This window comes from Cherax quadricarinatus, chromosome 67, assembly GCF_038502225.1.
Source record: "Cherax quadricarinatus isolate ZL_2023a chromosome 67, ASM3850222v1, whole genome shotgun sequence".
Lineage (NCBI taxonomy): Eukaryota > Metazoa > Arthropoda > Malacostraca > Decapoda > Parastacidae > Cherax > Cherax quadricarinatus.
Genome location: NC_091358.1, coordinates 19769143 through 19785239, shown reverse-complemented (window position 1 = coordinate 19785239; position 16097 = coordinate 19769143). Strand labels below are relative to the sequence as shown.

The 16097-nt window shown below is 39.8% G+C and overlaps 1 protein-coding gene across 1 annotated transcript in view; it reads right to left on the bottom strand.

The window, feature by feature from the left end:
- LOC138854709 (organic cation transporter protein-like) overlaps nt 1–16097 on the bottom strand; it is a 115756-nt gene that overhangs the window by 61166 nt on the left and 38493 nt on the right. Inside the window, exon 3 of the mRNA XM_070099469.1 lies at nt 8572–8782. Coding sequence (XP_069955570.1) covers nt 8572–8782 — 211 coding nt within the window. The remainder of the gene's footprint in view (nt 1–8571; nt 8783–16097) is intronic.

The window sequence follows — 16097 nt, the reverse complement described above, 5'->3', positions numbered from 1 at the left end:
TAACCTAACCTAACCTAACTATCCTAACCTAACCTAACCTACCTACTAACCTAACCTACCTAACCTAACCTAACCTAACCTAACCTAACCTAACCTAACCTAACTATCCCTAACCTAACACCTAACCTAACCTAACCTACTAACTTATCCTAACTAACCTAACCTAACCTAACTTATCCTAACCTAACCTAACCTAACCTAACCTAAAACCTAACCTAACCTAACCTACCTAACCTACACACACACACACACACCCAACACACACACACACACACACACACACACACACACACACACACCTCACTTTACTTTGAACACCTTCAAAACACTCTCATACATCATTTGAGACCACCTTTTCTCAATATCTCTCATCCACAACCTTTATCATCTCACTACAGAACAACCCCAAGATTACTTCGAACACTCTCATAAATCATTTGAATACTCACATAAACACCTTTGAACATTTCCAAACAACACTGAAGCACTTCCAAAATATCATTTTGATTACTCCCAAATAAGATTTATCATCTCTAATTTATCTACACTTACACATTTCATTAACTGAAATTACAACACATCCACCATACTACTCCCTCAGTCTCCAGACTTTACAACATTAGCACAAAAAAAACTAACTCATACACTTATGACATGAGACATTACCATATCTAACACACTGACTAACTTTGAACCAACTCTGAACACCACTGATCTTCTTCAAAAAATACTCTGCACATCATTTGAACACCTTCAAAAAACACCATCAAACACCTCCGAATACTCCCAAAACACTACTGATTACTACCAAATCACCACTGAATACTACCAAATCACCGTCAAAATCACCAGAAACTAAGTTTAACATCACCATCTAACATCCTTTTTATAGAAATCCCCTCAAATCACTATAACCAAGAACTCCCTCCCCATTTGGCGCATAAAAAAAAAGCATGAACACAAACCTAATACGCAAACACTTAGTACATGATCACCATCAACTGAAAACATATCTTGTACACACACATAATCTAAGACAACCACCAACTACAATCACCCATGTTCACTTACCTCAAAAATCACTAATATCACAGAAAACACTCATTTTTATAAACATTTCACACACACAAAAAAAAAAATCATATTTGACAATATCTAAGCGCACTCACCTCACTACCACCAACACACGATGTCACACCTCACAGGACCGACGAGCTCACCTCCAGTGACGTCACACTCCCATTGTGTTACTTGGTGGTTGGTAACATCACACCCAACCCACCTTGTTTCAACCTGTTGTACCCTACATTATCTAAGAACACTATATCCAAGACGATTACCAGATTTTATGACCCCACCACCAAGATCACAGAAAACACACATTTTTATAATTATTCACACAAAAATCACGATCACCAATTCCATATCATGTTTACCGTCATCTATCAACACTCATCACCAAGATCACCAAAAATCTAAGATCATGCATCTCAAAACTACTATGATCACTGAAAACACTTATTTTTTAAACATTCGCACAAAAATAAGACATACACAAAAATACCACAACACTTCCACCAACATCTATAACATAACATGAGCACTATAACATATCACTATCACAAAAAAAATAATACACAGACACCCACATCTTATACATTTCAATCACAAATTTAAGACATGAGACATACACACCAAATCTAAGACATTCACCTCCAACTAAGACATACACATCTTAACTAAGACATACACCAAAAAAAAACCTATACTTGACATATTGCGATATGAATATTCATACCGCATTTATGTTGCATATCACATTTCCTCATCCACATCATCCCTAAAACATCCTTCCTTATTCATTCCATATATCTCCTAGAGTTGTTTTAACCCCGACGGGCCCATCACGACGTAGGAGCCAGAGTGTAGTAGGTGGTGTTGGACTGGTGATACTACACTCTGGCTCCTACGTCGTGATGGGCCCGTCGGGGTTAAAACAACTCTAGGAGATATACGGAATGAATAAGGAAGGATGTTTTAGGGATGATGTGGATGAGGAAATGTGATATGCAACATAAATGCGGTATGAATATTCATATCGCAATATGTCAAGTATAGGTTTTTTTTGGTGTATGTCTTAGTTAAGATGTGTATGTCTTAGTTGGAGGTGAATGTCTTAGATTTGGTGTGTATGTCTCATGTCTTAAATTTGTGATTGAAATGTATAAGATGTGGGTGTCTGTGTATTATTTTTTTTGTGATAGTGATATGTTATAGTGCTCATGTTATGTTATAGATGTTGGTGGAAGTGTTGTGGTATTTTTGTGTATGTCTTATTTTTGTGCGAATGTTTAAAAAATAAGTGTTTTCAGTGATCATAGTAGTTTTGAGATGCATGATCTTAGATTTTTGGTGATCTTGGTGATGAGTGTTGATAGATGACGGTAAACATGATATGGAATTGGTGATCGTGATTTTTGTGTGAATAATTATAAAAATGTGTGTTTTCTGTGATCTTGGTGGTGGGGTCATAAAATCTGGTAATCGTCTTGGATATAGTGTTCTTAGATAATGTAGGGTACAACAGGTTGAAACAAGGTGGGTTGGGTGTGATGTTACCAACCACCAAGTAACACAATGGGAGTGTGACGTCACTGGAGGTGAGCTCGTCGGTCCTGTGAGGTGTGACATCGTGTGTTGGTGGTAGTGAGGTGAGTGCGCTTAGATATTGTCAAATATGATTTTTTTTTTGTGTGTGTGAAATGTTTATAAAAATGAGTGTTTTCTGTGATATTAGTGATTTTTGAGGTAAGTGAACATGGGTGATTGTAGTTGGTGGTTGTCTTAGATTATGTGTGTGTACAAGATATGTTTTCAGTTGATGGTGATCATGTACTAAGTGTTTGCGTATTAGGTTTGTGTTCATGCTTTTTTTTTTATGCGCCAAATGGGGAGGGAGTTCTTGGTTATAGTGATTTGAGGGGATTTCTATAAAAAGGATGTTAGATGGTGATGTTAAACTTAGTTTCTGGTGATTTTGACGGTGATTTGGTAGTATTCAGTGGTGATTTGGTAGTAATCAGTAGTGTTTTGGGAGTATTCGGAGGTGTTTGATGGTGTTTTTTGAAGGTGTTCAAATGATGTGCAGAGTATTTTTTGAAGAAGATCAGTGGTGTTCAGAGTTGGTTCAAAGTTAGTCAGTGTGTTAGATATGGTAATGTCTCATGTCATAAGTGTATGAGTTAGTTTTTTTGTGCTAATGTTGTAAAGTCTGGAGACTGAGGGAGGAGTTTGGTGGATGTGTTGTAATTTCAGTTAATGAAATGTGTAAGTGTAGATAAATTAGAGATGATAAATCTTATTTGGGAGTAATCAAAATGATATTTTGGAAGTGCTTCAGTGTTGTTTGGAAATGTTCAAAGGTGTTTATGTGAGTATTCAAATGATTTATGAGAGTGTTCGAAGTAATCTTGGGGTTGTTCTGTAGTGAGATGATAAAGGTTGTGGATGAGAGATATTGAGAAAAGGTGGTCTCAAATGATGTATGAGAGTGTTTTGAAGGTGTTCAAAGTAAAGTGAGGAGGCTGTTGAACAGTTTTGGGCCCCGGACACTTATGGTGTTTTCTCTTAGTGTACCAATGGCGCCCCTACTTTTTATTGGCGGCATTTTGCATCGCCTGCCCAGTCTTTTACTTTCGTAGGGAGTGATTTCTGTGTGCAGATTTGGGACCATTCCTTCCAAGATTTTCCAAGTGTAGATTATGATATATCTCTCCCTCCTGCGTTCCAACGAGTACAAGTCAAGTGCTTCCAAGCGTTCCCAGTAGTTAAGGTGCTTGACAGAACTTATACGTGCAGTAAAGGATCTCTGTACACTCTCTAGATCTGCGATTTCACCTGCTTTGTATGGAGATGTTAATGTACAGCAGTATTCCAGCCTAGAGAGAACAAGTGATTTGAAAAGGATCATCATGGGCTTGGCATCTCTCGTTTTGAAAGTTCTCATTATCCATCCTATCATTTTCTTTGCACGTGCGATCGTGGCACTGTTGTGATCCTTGAAAGTGAGATCCTCAGACATTACTACTCCCAGGTCCCTTACATTATTTTTCCGCTCTATTGTATGGCCGGAGTCAGTAGTATACTCTGTTCTAGTTATTATCTCCTCCAGTTTTCCATAACGGAGTAGTTGGAATTTGTCCTCATTGAACATCATATTGTTTACCGTTGCCCACTGGAAAACTTTGTTTATATCTTCTTGGAGGTTAACCGCGTCCTCAGCAGATGACAGCCTCATGCAGATCCTAGTATCATCCGCAAAGGATGATACGGTGCTGTGGTGTATATCTCTGTTTATGTCTGATATGAGGATAAGGAATAAGATGGGGGCGAGTACTGTGCCTTGTGGAACAGAGCTCTTCACTATGGCAGTCTGTGTATATTACATCTGCATTCTGATTTTCTTCCAGTGCATCCAAGGCCATGTCATAGTGATCCAGTAGTTGTGAGAGGCAGGAGCGACCTGCCCTGAACCCATGTTGCCCTGGATTGTGCAGATTTTGGGAATCCAGGTGATTTGCAATCCTGCTTCTTAGCACTCTTTCAAAGATTTTTATGATGTGGGACGTCAGAGCTATTGGTCTATAGTTCTTAGCTAATGCTTTGCTGCCACCTTTATGGAGTGGGGCTATATCCGTTGTTTTAAGTGACTGTGGAATTTCACCCATGTCCAAGCTCCTCCTCCATAGTGTACTTAGGGCACGCGAGAGGGGTTTCTTGCAGTTCTTAATGAAAACAGAGTTCCACGAGTCTGGGCCCGGGGCTGAGTGCATAGGCATGTTGTCAATGGCTTTTTCGAAATCTATCGGAGTTAGGGTAATGTCGGAAATCTGGCATACATTTATGGAGCTTTGAGGCTCATTCATGAAGTCTGAGTAAGGGCCCGATACTAGATGTGGTATTTGCCTTGTTTTTGGCATAGGTTAGGTTAGGTTACGTTTAGGTTAGGTTAGGTTAGGTTAGGTTAGGTCACGTAGGTTAGGTTAGGTTAGGTTAGGTTAGGTTAGGTTAGGTTAGGTTAGGTTAGGTTACGGTTAGGTTAGGTTAGGTTAGGTTAGGTTAGGTTAGGTTAGGTTAGGTTAGGTTAGGTTAGGTTAGGTTAGGTTAGGTTAGGTTAGGTTAGGTTAGGTTAGGTTAGGTTAGGTTAGGTTAGGTTAGGTTAGGTTTAGGTTAGGTTAGGTTAGGTTACGTTAGGCTAGGTTAGGTTTAGGTTAGGTTAGGTTAGGTTAGGTTAGGTTAGGTTAGGTTAGGTTAGGTTAGGTTAGGTTAGGTTAGGTTAGGTTAGGTTAGGTTAGGTTAGGTTAGGTTAGGTTAGGTTAGGTTAGGTTAGGTTAGGTTCGGTTAGGTTAGGTTAGGTTAGGTTAGGTTAGGTTAGGTTAGGTTAGGTTAGGCTAGGTTAGGTTAGGTCAGGTTAGGTCAGGTCAGGTTAGGTTAGGTTAGGTTAGGTTAGGTTAGGTTAGGTTAGGTTAGGTGAGGTTAGATTTGGTTAGGTTAGGTTAGGTTAGGTAAGGTTAGGTTAGGTGAGGCTAGGTTAGGTTAGGTTAGGTTAGTTTAGGTTAGGTTAGGTTAGGTCAGGTTAGGTTAGGTTAGGTTAGGTTAGATGAGGTTAGGTTAGGTTAGGTTAGGCCAGGTTAGGATAGTTTAGGTTAGGTTTGGTTAGGTAAGGTCACGTTAGCTTAGGTTAGGTTAGGTTAGGTTAGGTTAGGTCAGGTCAGGTTTGGATAGGTTAGGTTAGGTTAGGTTTGGTTAGGTTAGGTTAGGTTAGGTTAGGTTAGGTTATAGGTTAGGTTAGGTTAGGTGTGAAATGTAATTTTTGTGTGTGTTCAGAAGAGGTGTGTTGGGAGATGGGTGAGTGGATGTGAAGAAATGCGGGTGAGATGGAGAGGGGTATGGGGAGGGTTGTATTAGAAATTTAATGAAATATGGGGAGATTTTACTGAAAATAAAGGTAATGTGTGAATATTTTAAAAAGAAATTATAGAATTGAAAAGTTATGATATATTGGAAAAGAATGGAGGGTGTTGAAACATGTCGCAATAGTTGGATAGTGAGATTAGTTGATACGAGTATAATATCAATTTATGTGGATACAAGGACATGGGTATGGAGAGGATTTTATTAGAATTTTAGTAATGTAAAGAGGAATGTGTATTACATTTAAGATTCAGTAAAAAGAAGGGGGAAAAAATGTGAATAAATTGGTAATTGATGAGGGTTGTGGGTAATGTAGTCGAACTAGAGATACCAAAAAAAAAAAAGATGATATAAGTGGGGTGTTTTTGTGACTTTTTCTGATGAAAATTAGTTAAAACGAAAAAAAAAATGTGAGTTGTGGGTGTTGTGGGTTGTGGGTGTTGTTTGTCGAACTAGAGATGCTGAAAAGTGGTTATAAGTTGTGGGTTGTTGTTGTGACTTTTTTCTGATGAAATTAGTTAAAACGAGAAAAATAATGTGGGATGTTGGAGTTGTGGGATGTGGGTGTTGTGGATTGTGGGCGTTGATCTTAGTTTATGGTGATTTTGGTGGTGATTTGAGTGTATTCAGTGGTGTTTTAGTAGTATTCAGTGGTGTATTTGGGAGTACTCAAATGGTGTTTTGAGGTTATTCAAAGGTGTTTTTGAAGGTGTTCAAATGATGTGCAAGAGTACTTATGAAGGTGTTCTGGGAGTATTCAGAGGTGATTTTGGGGGTGTTCGAATGATGTTTTTGGAGTATTTAAAGGCAATTGATGGTGTTTTTTGGTGATGTTCAAAGTAAAGTGTTTGAGTTAGTTTTTGTGATAATGTTGTGAAGTCTGGAGACTGAGGGAGGAGTTTGGGGGGATGAGTTGTAATTTAATGAAATGTGTAAGTGCAGATAAATTAGAGCTGTCAAATCTTATTTGGGAGTATTCAAAATGATATTTTGGAAGTGTTTCAGTGTTGTTTGGAAATGTTCAAAGGTATTTTTGTGAGTATTCAAATGATTTATGAGAGTGTTTTGAAGGTGTTCAAAGTAAAGTGAGGTGTGTGTGCGTATTAACTTCGTAATATGTAAAATTGTGACTAGTGAATTTATCGAAAAGTGGTTATAAGTGTTGTGGTGACTTTCTGATGAAATAGTTAAAACGAGAAAAATTGGGGGTTATGAGTGAAAATTGTGAGGTGTTGGTTGGAGTGTGAGGGTTCGGGAGGGTGGGGAGGAGGAGAGAGAGAAGGTTACTTCGTGGGGAATGACCTGAGATGAAATAGTTAAAACGAGAAAAATGTCTAGACTTGTGTTGTAAAGAAATTGTGGATTGTTGTGGGTATTAACGAAAAAAATGTGAAATTATTTGGATTATCCTGGGTTAAGAGTGAAAATGTTTTCGCTATGTTGTATATGAAATGTGAAGGGGGGGGGGGAAGTCGACAAGATTCAGCCTGTGTGTGCGGGGTCATCGCGTGACGTCACTGACATAGGGGGAAGTCGACAAGATTCAGCCTGTGTGTGCGACCATCACGTGACGTCACTGACATAGGGGGAAGTCGACAAGATTCAGCCTGTATGTGTGAGGTCATCACGTGACGTCACTGACATAGGGGGAAGTCGACAAGATTCAGCTTGTATGTGTGACGTCACTGACCGCCGAGTAAACACTCTTCTTAGTTCATTTGACTTGATGAGAGGAATACTTGTTTAGACCTGTAGTAAGAGAGAGTACCATGCCCCATAGGAGGAGTTCATTTGAATGCTCACCCCCAGAGGGGGGGAATCCAAAAACTTGATCCGAGGAGATGGAGTCTTGGTATTATCGAGAAAACCTTGATCCGAGGAGATGGAGTCTTTGATTTCGAGAAAAACTTTGATCCAAGGAGATGGAGTCTTTGATTTCGAGAAAAATTTGATCCGAGGAATTGGAGTCTTTGTATTATCGAGAAAACTTGATGCAAGGAGATCATAAGAATTTCGAAAAAAAATACATAGGGGGGAGAATCCAAAAGCTTGATCCGAGGAATTGGAGTCTTTGTATTATCGAGAAAAAAAAATTGGGATGGGGGGTGAAAGTGGGAGGGGAAACCTCAAAAATTTGATCCGAGGAGAGCACAAGAAATTTAAAAAAAAATTCGAAAAAAAATCGGAAAAAAATTCGGGGCGCGGGGGCGATCCGGACGACGCTGCAGAAGGCGCAGCAGAAGGCGCGGGGCGCGAGGGGCGCGAGGGGCGCGACGGGGTGCGGCGCGAGGGCGCGGCGGGGGCGGGGGGCACGGGGGGCGCGGGTGGGGGCGCGGGGGGCGCGGGTGGGGGGGGCGCGGGGGGGGGTCGTGGGTGGGTCGTGGGCGGGGGTCGTGGGCTGGGGTCGTGGGCGGGGGTCGTGGGTGGGGTCAAGGTCATTAGCACATAGGTGTGAAAAAGGGAGCCACTCAGGAAAAGGAGCCACTCTGTATTCGAGTCTTAATGCGCGATAAAATTCAACGAAATATGTACATATTTAATAATAACAGTAAATTGCATTAAAATGAATAAACAAATATAGCATACATGGTCACAAACCTGAGTGACAGTAGTTGCAGAGAACAATGATGTGTCATAAACCCACTGTGAGCAAGATGTAGTTGAGTTAGAAAATACATCTGGCTGACATTGGTCAGTAATGTTGTTCTTAATTGTCCAGACAAGACACTGGTCACCCTCTGGGATGGCCCACTTTGTGAAGATCTCCATATAATTGGTACTGTTGTCATCACAATTTGGCACCGCACATCTGGGCAAAGAAAATCATTTATAAATTTATTGTTACCCAAATAAGTACCTGTGTACTTCTGAATAAATTTAATATTCACTATCTCCTGAAATAAGTTCTGCAAAATTGTTGAAAGTAAAGTTTCTTAAAGCGTCATGCGTCCTCGCTCACCATGAGGCGGGCCAAAACAGCATGGGTTCGACTCCATAGCTAGTGCAATGTTGTTACTGATCAATACCACTCCGTTCGTGGTAACAGTAATATAAATATGTAATAAAATATTCCTATTGGTAATATAAACTAAAAGAGGAGGCAGTTAGGGAAAGATATAAACAGCTATTGGAGGATAGATGGGCTAATGAGAGCATAGGCAATGGGGTCGAAGAGGTATGGGGTAGGTTTAAAAATGTAGTGTTAGAGTGTTCAGCAGAAGTTTGTGGTTACAGGAAAGTGGGTGCGGGAGGGAAGAGGAGCGATTGGTGGAATGATGATGTAAAGAGAGTAGTAAGGGAGAAAAAGTTAGCATATGAGAAGTTTTTACAAAGTAGAAGTGATGCAAGGAGGGAAGAGTATATGGAGAAAAAGAGAGAGGTTAAGAGAGTGGTGAAGCAATGTAAAAAGAGAGCAAATGAGAGAGTGGGTGAGATGTTATCAACAAATTTTGTTGAAAATAAGAAAAAGTTTTGGAGTGAGATTAACAAGTTAAGAAAGCCTAGAGAACAAATGGATTTGTCAGTTAAAAATAGGAGAGGAGAGTTATTAAATGGAGAGTTAGAGGTATTGGGAAGATGGAGGGAATATTTTGAGGAATTGTTAAATGTTGATGAAGATAGGGAAGCTGTGATTTCGTGTATAGGGCAAGGAGGAATAACATCTTGTAGGAGTGAGGAAGAGCCAGTTGTGAGTGTGGGGGAAGTTCGTGAGGCAGTAGGTAAAATGAAAGGGGGTAAGGCAGCCGGGATTGATGGGATAAAGATAGAAATGTTAAAAGCAGGTGGGGATATAGTTTTGGAGTGGTTGGTGCAATTATTTAATAAATGTATGGAAGAGGGTAAGGTACCTAGGGATTGGCAGAGAGCATGCATAGTTCCTTTGTATAAAGGCAAAGGGGATAAAAGAGAGTGCAAAAATTATAGGGGGATAAGTCTGCTGAGTATACCTGGTAAAGTGTATGGTAGAGTTATTATTGAAAGAATTAAGAGTAAGACGGAGAATAGGATAGCAGATGAACAAGGAGGCTTTAGGAAAGGTAGGGGGTGTGTGGACCAGGTGTTTACAGTGAAACATATAAGTGAACAGTATTTAGATAAGGCTAAAGAGGTCTTTGTGGCATTTATGGATTTGGAAAAGGCGTATGACAGGGTGGATAGGGGGGCAATGTGGCAGATGTTGCAAGTGTATGGTGTAGGAGGTAGGTTACTGAAAGCAGTGAAGAGTTTTTACGAGGATAGTGAGGCTCAAGTTAGAGTATGTAGGAAAGAGGGAAATTATTTCCCAGTAAAAGTAGGCCTTAGACAAGGATGTGTGATGTCACCGTGGTTGTTTAATATATTTATAGATGGGGTTGTAAGAGAAGTAAATGCGAGGGTCTTGGCAAGAGGCGTGGAGTTAAAAGATAAAGAATCACACACAAAGTGGGAGTTGTCACAGCTGCTCTTTGCTGATGACACTGTGCTCTTGGGAGATTCTGAAGAGAAGTTGCAGAGATTGGTGGATGAATTTGGTAGGGTGTGCAAAAGAAGAAAATTAAAGGTGAATACAGGAAAGAGTAAGGTTATGAGGATAACAAAAAGATTAGGTGATGAAAGATTGAATATCAGATTGGAGGGAGAGAGTATGGAGGAGGTGAATGTATTCAGATATTTGGGAGTGGACGTGTCAGCGGATGGGTCTATGAAAGATGAGGTGAATCATAGAATTGATGAGGGGAAAAGAGTGAGTGGTGCACTTAGGAGTCTGTGGAGACAAAGAACTTTGTCCTTGGAGGCAAAGAGGGGAATGTATGAGAGTATAGTTTTACCAACGCTCTTATATGGGTGTGAAGCATGGGTGATGAATGTTGCAGCGAGGAGAAGGCTGGAGGCAGTGGAGATGTCATGTCTGAGGGCAATGTGTGGTGTGAATATAATGCAGAGAATTCGTAGTTTGGAAGTTAGGAGGAGGTGCGGGATTACCAAAACTGTTGTCCAGAGGGCTGAGGAAGGGTTGTTGAGGTGGTTCGGACATGTAGAGAGAATGGAGCGAAACAGAATGACTTCAAGAGTGTATCAGTCTGTAGTGGAAGGAAGGCGGGGTAGGGGTCGGCCTAGGAAAGGTTGGAGAGAGGGGGTAAAGGAGGTTTTGTGTGCGAGGGGCTTGGACTTCCAGCAGGTATGCGTGAGCGTGTTTGATAGGAGTGAATGGAGACAAATGGTTTTTAATACTTGACGTGCTGTTGGAGTGTGAGCAAAGTAACATTTATGAAGGGGTTCAGGGAAACCGGCAGGCCGGACTTGAGTCCTGGAGATGGGAAGTACAGTGCCTGCACTCTGAAGGAGGGGTGTTAATGTTGCAGTTTAAAAACTGTAGTGTAAAGCACCCTTCTGGCAAGACAGTGATGGAGTGAATGATGGTGAAAGTTTTTCTTTTTCGGGCCACCCTGCCTTGGTGGGAATCGGCCAGTGTGATAATAAAAATAATATATATATATATATATATATATATATATATATATATATATATATATATATATATATATATATATATATATATATATATATATATATATATATATATACGCACGCTTGCTGGAAGTCCAAGCCCCTCGCCCACAAAACCTCCTTTACCCCCTCCCTCCACCTTTTCGAGGACGACAACTACCCCGCCTTCCATCCCCTACAGATTTATCCGCTCTACATGTCATTCTACATTGATCCATTCTCTCTAAATGGCCAAACCACCTCAACAGCCCCTCTTCAGCCCTCTGACTAATTCTTTTATTAACTCCACACCTTCCACACTCCGAATTTTCTGTATAATATTTACACCACACATTGCCCTTAGACAGGACATCTCCACTGCCTCCAACCATCTCCTCGCAGGAGCATTTACAACCCAAGCTTCACACCCATATAAGAGTGTTGATATCACTATACTTTCATACATTCCCTTCTTTGCCTCCATAGACAAAGTTTTTTGTCTCCACATATACCTCAACGCACCACTCACCTTTTTCTTTCATCAATTCTATGATTAACCTCATCCTTCATAAATCCATCTGCTGACACGTCAATTCCCAAATATCTGAAAACACTCACTTCTTCCATACTCCTCTCCAATTTGATATCCAGTTTTTCTTTATCTAAATCATTTGATACCCTCTAAACTCTTTTTTTTTCTATGTTCACTTTCAACTTTCTACCTTTACACACACTACCAAACTCGTCCAATAACCTTCGCAATTTTTTTTAGAATGTCCCAAGAGCACAGTATCATCAGCAAAAAGTAGCTGTGTTTATTCCTGTTTTGAATCTGATTCCCCATAATTTAATCCCAGTCCTTTCCCGAACTCCCTAGCATTTACTTCTATTACAACGCCATTTATAAATCTATTAAACAACCCTGTCTAAGACCTACTTTTACCGGGAAGTAGTCTCCCTGTCTCCTACACACCCTAACCTGAGCCTCACTATCCTCATAAAAACTCTTTACAGCATTTAGTAACTCACTATCTATTCCATATACCTGCAACATCTGCCACATTGCTCCCCTATCCACTCTATCATATGCCTTTTCTAAATCCATAAATGCAATGAAAACTTCCCTACCTTTATCTAAATACCGTTTACATATATGCTTCAATGTAAACACTTGATTTACACATCCCCTACCCACCGTACACCTTTCCTGGTATACTCGGTAAACTAATTCCTCTATAATTTTTACAATCTCTTTTGTTCCCCTTCCCTTTGTATACCCCTCTTTCATACATTTATTAATCAAGAAATACCAACCACTCTAACACTATATCCCCCTTTGCTTTTAACATTTCTGTCATGATCCCGTCAGTTCCAGCTGCTTTACCTCCTTTCATTCTACTTAATTCCTCACTCACCTCCCCCACACTCACATCCTGCTCTTCCTCACTCCTGATAGATGTTATACCTCCCTGGCCAGTGCATGAAATTACCGCCTCCCTTTCCTTGTCGACATTTAAAAGCTCCTCAAAATATTCCGCCATGTACCCAATACTTCCATCTCGCCATCTACTAACTCCCTTACTCTATTTTTAACTGACAAATCCATTCGTTCTCTAGGCGTTCTTAACTTGTTTAACTCACTCCAAATTTTTTTCTTATTTTCATTAAAATTTCTTGACAGTGCCTCTCCCACTCTATCATCTGCTCTCCTTTTGGACTCTCTTATCACTCTCTTAACCTTTCTTTTACTCTCTATATACTATGCTCTTCTTATAACACTTCTGCTTTGTAAAAACCTCTCATAAGCAACCTTTTTCTCGACAAGTTGAAGAATTGAGACACTTGACAGATGTGATGAATGGTTTTGAAAACCGACAAGTTGAAGAATTGAGACTTGTCGGTTTTCAAAACCATTCATCACATCTGTCAGATACTGCAACATCATAGGATCTTGGTACAAAGACTTCAACGCTTGCCCAACCGTTGGACGACGACCTACTTACACTAGTGGCAGGTCCCACTGTGATCCCGCCTCCTCCTGCTTGGACTCATCTCACCACAGTATATGAGCCACCTCTCTGGCCCTGTGCTGCACTTCCTACAAGACTGAACACATCGATTCCAGGTTGAGGGACTGATTACCTCAAAACTTCTACTCTCCTTACCCATTTCTACTTTGTATTGGACTGATGAAGCCACTGTGTGGCGAAACGTTTCTTCAATAAAGATTCCCATGTGTTGCATGAGTGTCTCAATTCTTCAACCTTTTTCTCTTTTATCACACCCTTTACTTCATCATTCCACCAATCACTCCTCTTTCCTCCTGCACCCACCCTCCTATAACCACAAACTTCTGCCCCACATTCTAATACTGCATTTTTAAAACTATTCCAACCCTCTTCAACCCCGCCCCCCCCACTACTCATACTTGCACCAGCCCACCTTTCTGCTAATAGTTGCTTATATCTCACCCGAACTTCCTCCTCCCTTAGTTTATACTGTTTCACCTCTCTCTTACTTGTTGTTGCAATTTTCCTCTTTTCCCATCTAACTCTTACTCTAATTGTAGCTAAAAGTAAATAATGATCCGATACATCAGTTGCCTCTCTATAAACGTGTACATCCTGGAGTCTACCAATCAACCTTTTATCCACCAATACATAATCTACCAAACTACTTTCATTACGTACTATATCATACCTTGCATATTTATTTATCCTCTTTTTCATAAAATATCTATTACTTATTACCAAACCTCTTTCTGCACATAGCTCAATTAAAGGCTCTCCATTTTCATTTACCCCTGGCACCCCAAATTAACCTACTACTCCCTCCACAACATTTTTACCCACTTGAGCATTGAAATCCCCAACCACCATTACTCTCACACTTGGTTCAAAACTCCCCAAACATTCGCTCAAGATTTACCAAAATCTCTCTCACTCCTCTACACTTCTCTCTTCTCCAGGTGCATATAGGCTTACTCTAATCCACTTTTCACATCCAACCTTTATTTTACTCCACATAATCTTTCAATTAATACATTTATAGTCCCTCTTTTCCTGCCATATCTTATCCTTCAACATTATTCCTACTCCTTCTTTATCTCTAACTCTATTTGAAACCCCTGACCTAATCCCATTTATTTCTCTGCACTGAAACTCTCCCACCCCCTTCAGCTTTGTTTCACTTAAAGCCAGGACATCCAGTTTCTTCTCATTCATAACATCCACAATCATCTCTTTCTTATCATTTGCACAACATCCACGCACATTCAGACTTCCCACTTTGACAATTTTCTTCTTATTCTTTTTAGTAATCATTACAGGAAAAGGGGTTACTAGCCCATTGTTCCCGGCATTTTAGTTGACTTTTACCACACGCATTATATATAGATATATAGGGAGGTACGACCTCTAGAACTGTCCTAGGAACCCTCATCCTCAGAGAAAAGAATAAACTTGCTTCAGGGAAAACTCAAGGTTCTCCCTGAAAGTATATATTTGCAGCGCCGAATACATAAAACTTAAAATTTTGCCTTAAATAGCATCGGACTCCTTGCTCAATAGGGCAAGCGAAAATTTGTGTATGGGACCCAGGAGTTGTGACATGTTAGCTAAATAGCAAATAAATACCAGTGAAGTGGAAAAATTTGGGGTTTCCTGAGTTTTTTAAATATATTATAACAGTAAAAATGAATGACCCAGGAACTGTAGATTTATTTTTCTATGTTACACTATGCAGCCCAAGAGATATACCCTATAAGTGAACCAAGTGCTGTATCACACGCTTATGTGTCTACCAGTAAAGCCTAAATTTAATAGGGCGACTCAGAAACTCGCTGAGTAACAAACTCCACATTTCATTTACTCGACTCTGAAAAAATAGGAATTTCGCAAATCAAGGAAAACTTGATCCCAGGAACTGGAGACCACCATAAGGGCGTTTGTGCGCGTTATACCAGAGCATCGAAGAAAAATTCAAATTTAGAAAAAGTTAAAAAAATAAATAAATTCAGGGTGAGCGGGAAGACCAGTAAACCGGATTAAGAAGCTCTTATTCCGCCTTAAAAGCAGGTTCAGTATGAGGAGCAAGTTCGATAAAGAAGGCAAGTTCAACAATGGCAGCCAGTTCAATAACTTAAGGAAGTTATATTATTGCAACAATTTCAGCAAGTGCAGTAAGTTCAATAAGGTCACAAGTTCTTCAATAAAGGCAGCATGTTCCTAATACTTGGAATTCTAGGTAATTACTGCATTAAATTAAGTGTACAAATGTCAGTGAGTTGTAACATATTGCAAAGATTAATAATTGATTACTCTATCAAATAACATCAACACATTCTTGATTACCCTCCCTCCCAACTGCACCTAACAATAATCTACTAAATATTTCTCTTTGTTCATTATGTCTGTATTATATGGACAAAACTTGTGGTGATAGAAATCCTCATTAGTTTCCTACACGTTGAGCATAATTTATTTATTTACTCAAACCCAAGAACAGTTGGGTTGTGGTGTTAATCTGCCATTAAATGCAATTATAATAATATCCTAAGTGATACGATGAATATTTTAAAACCAATACTTAGAGACGTTACGTCCCCTAATAAGAGTCTATATCTTCAGATTAGATAAAATAAAAGCACAGAAAATATA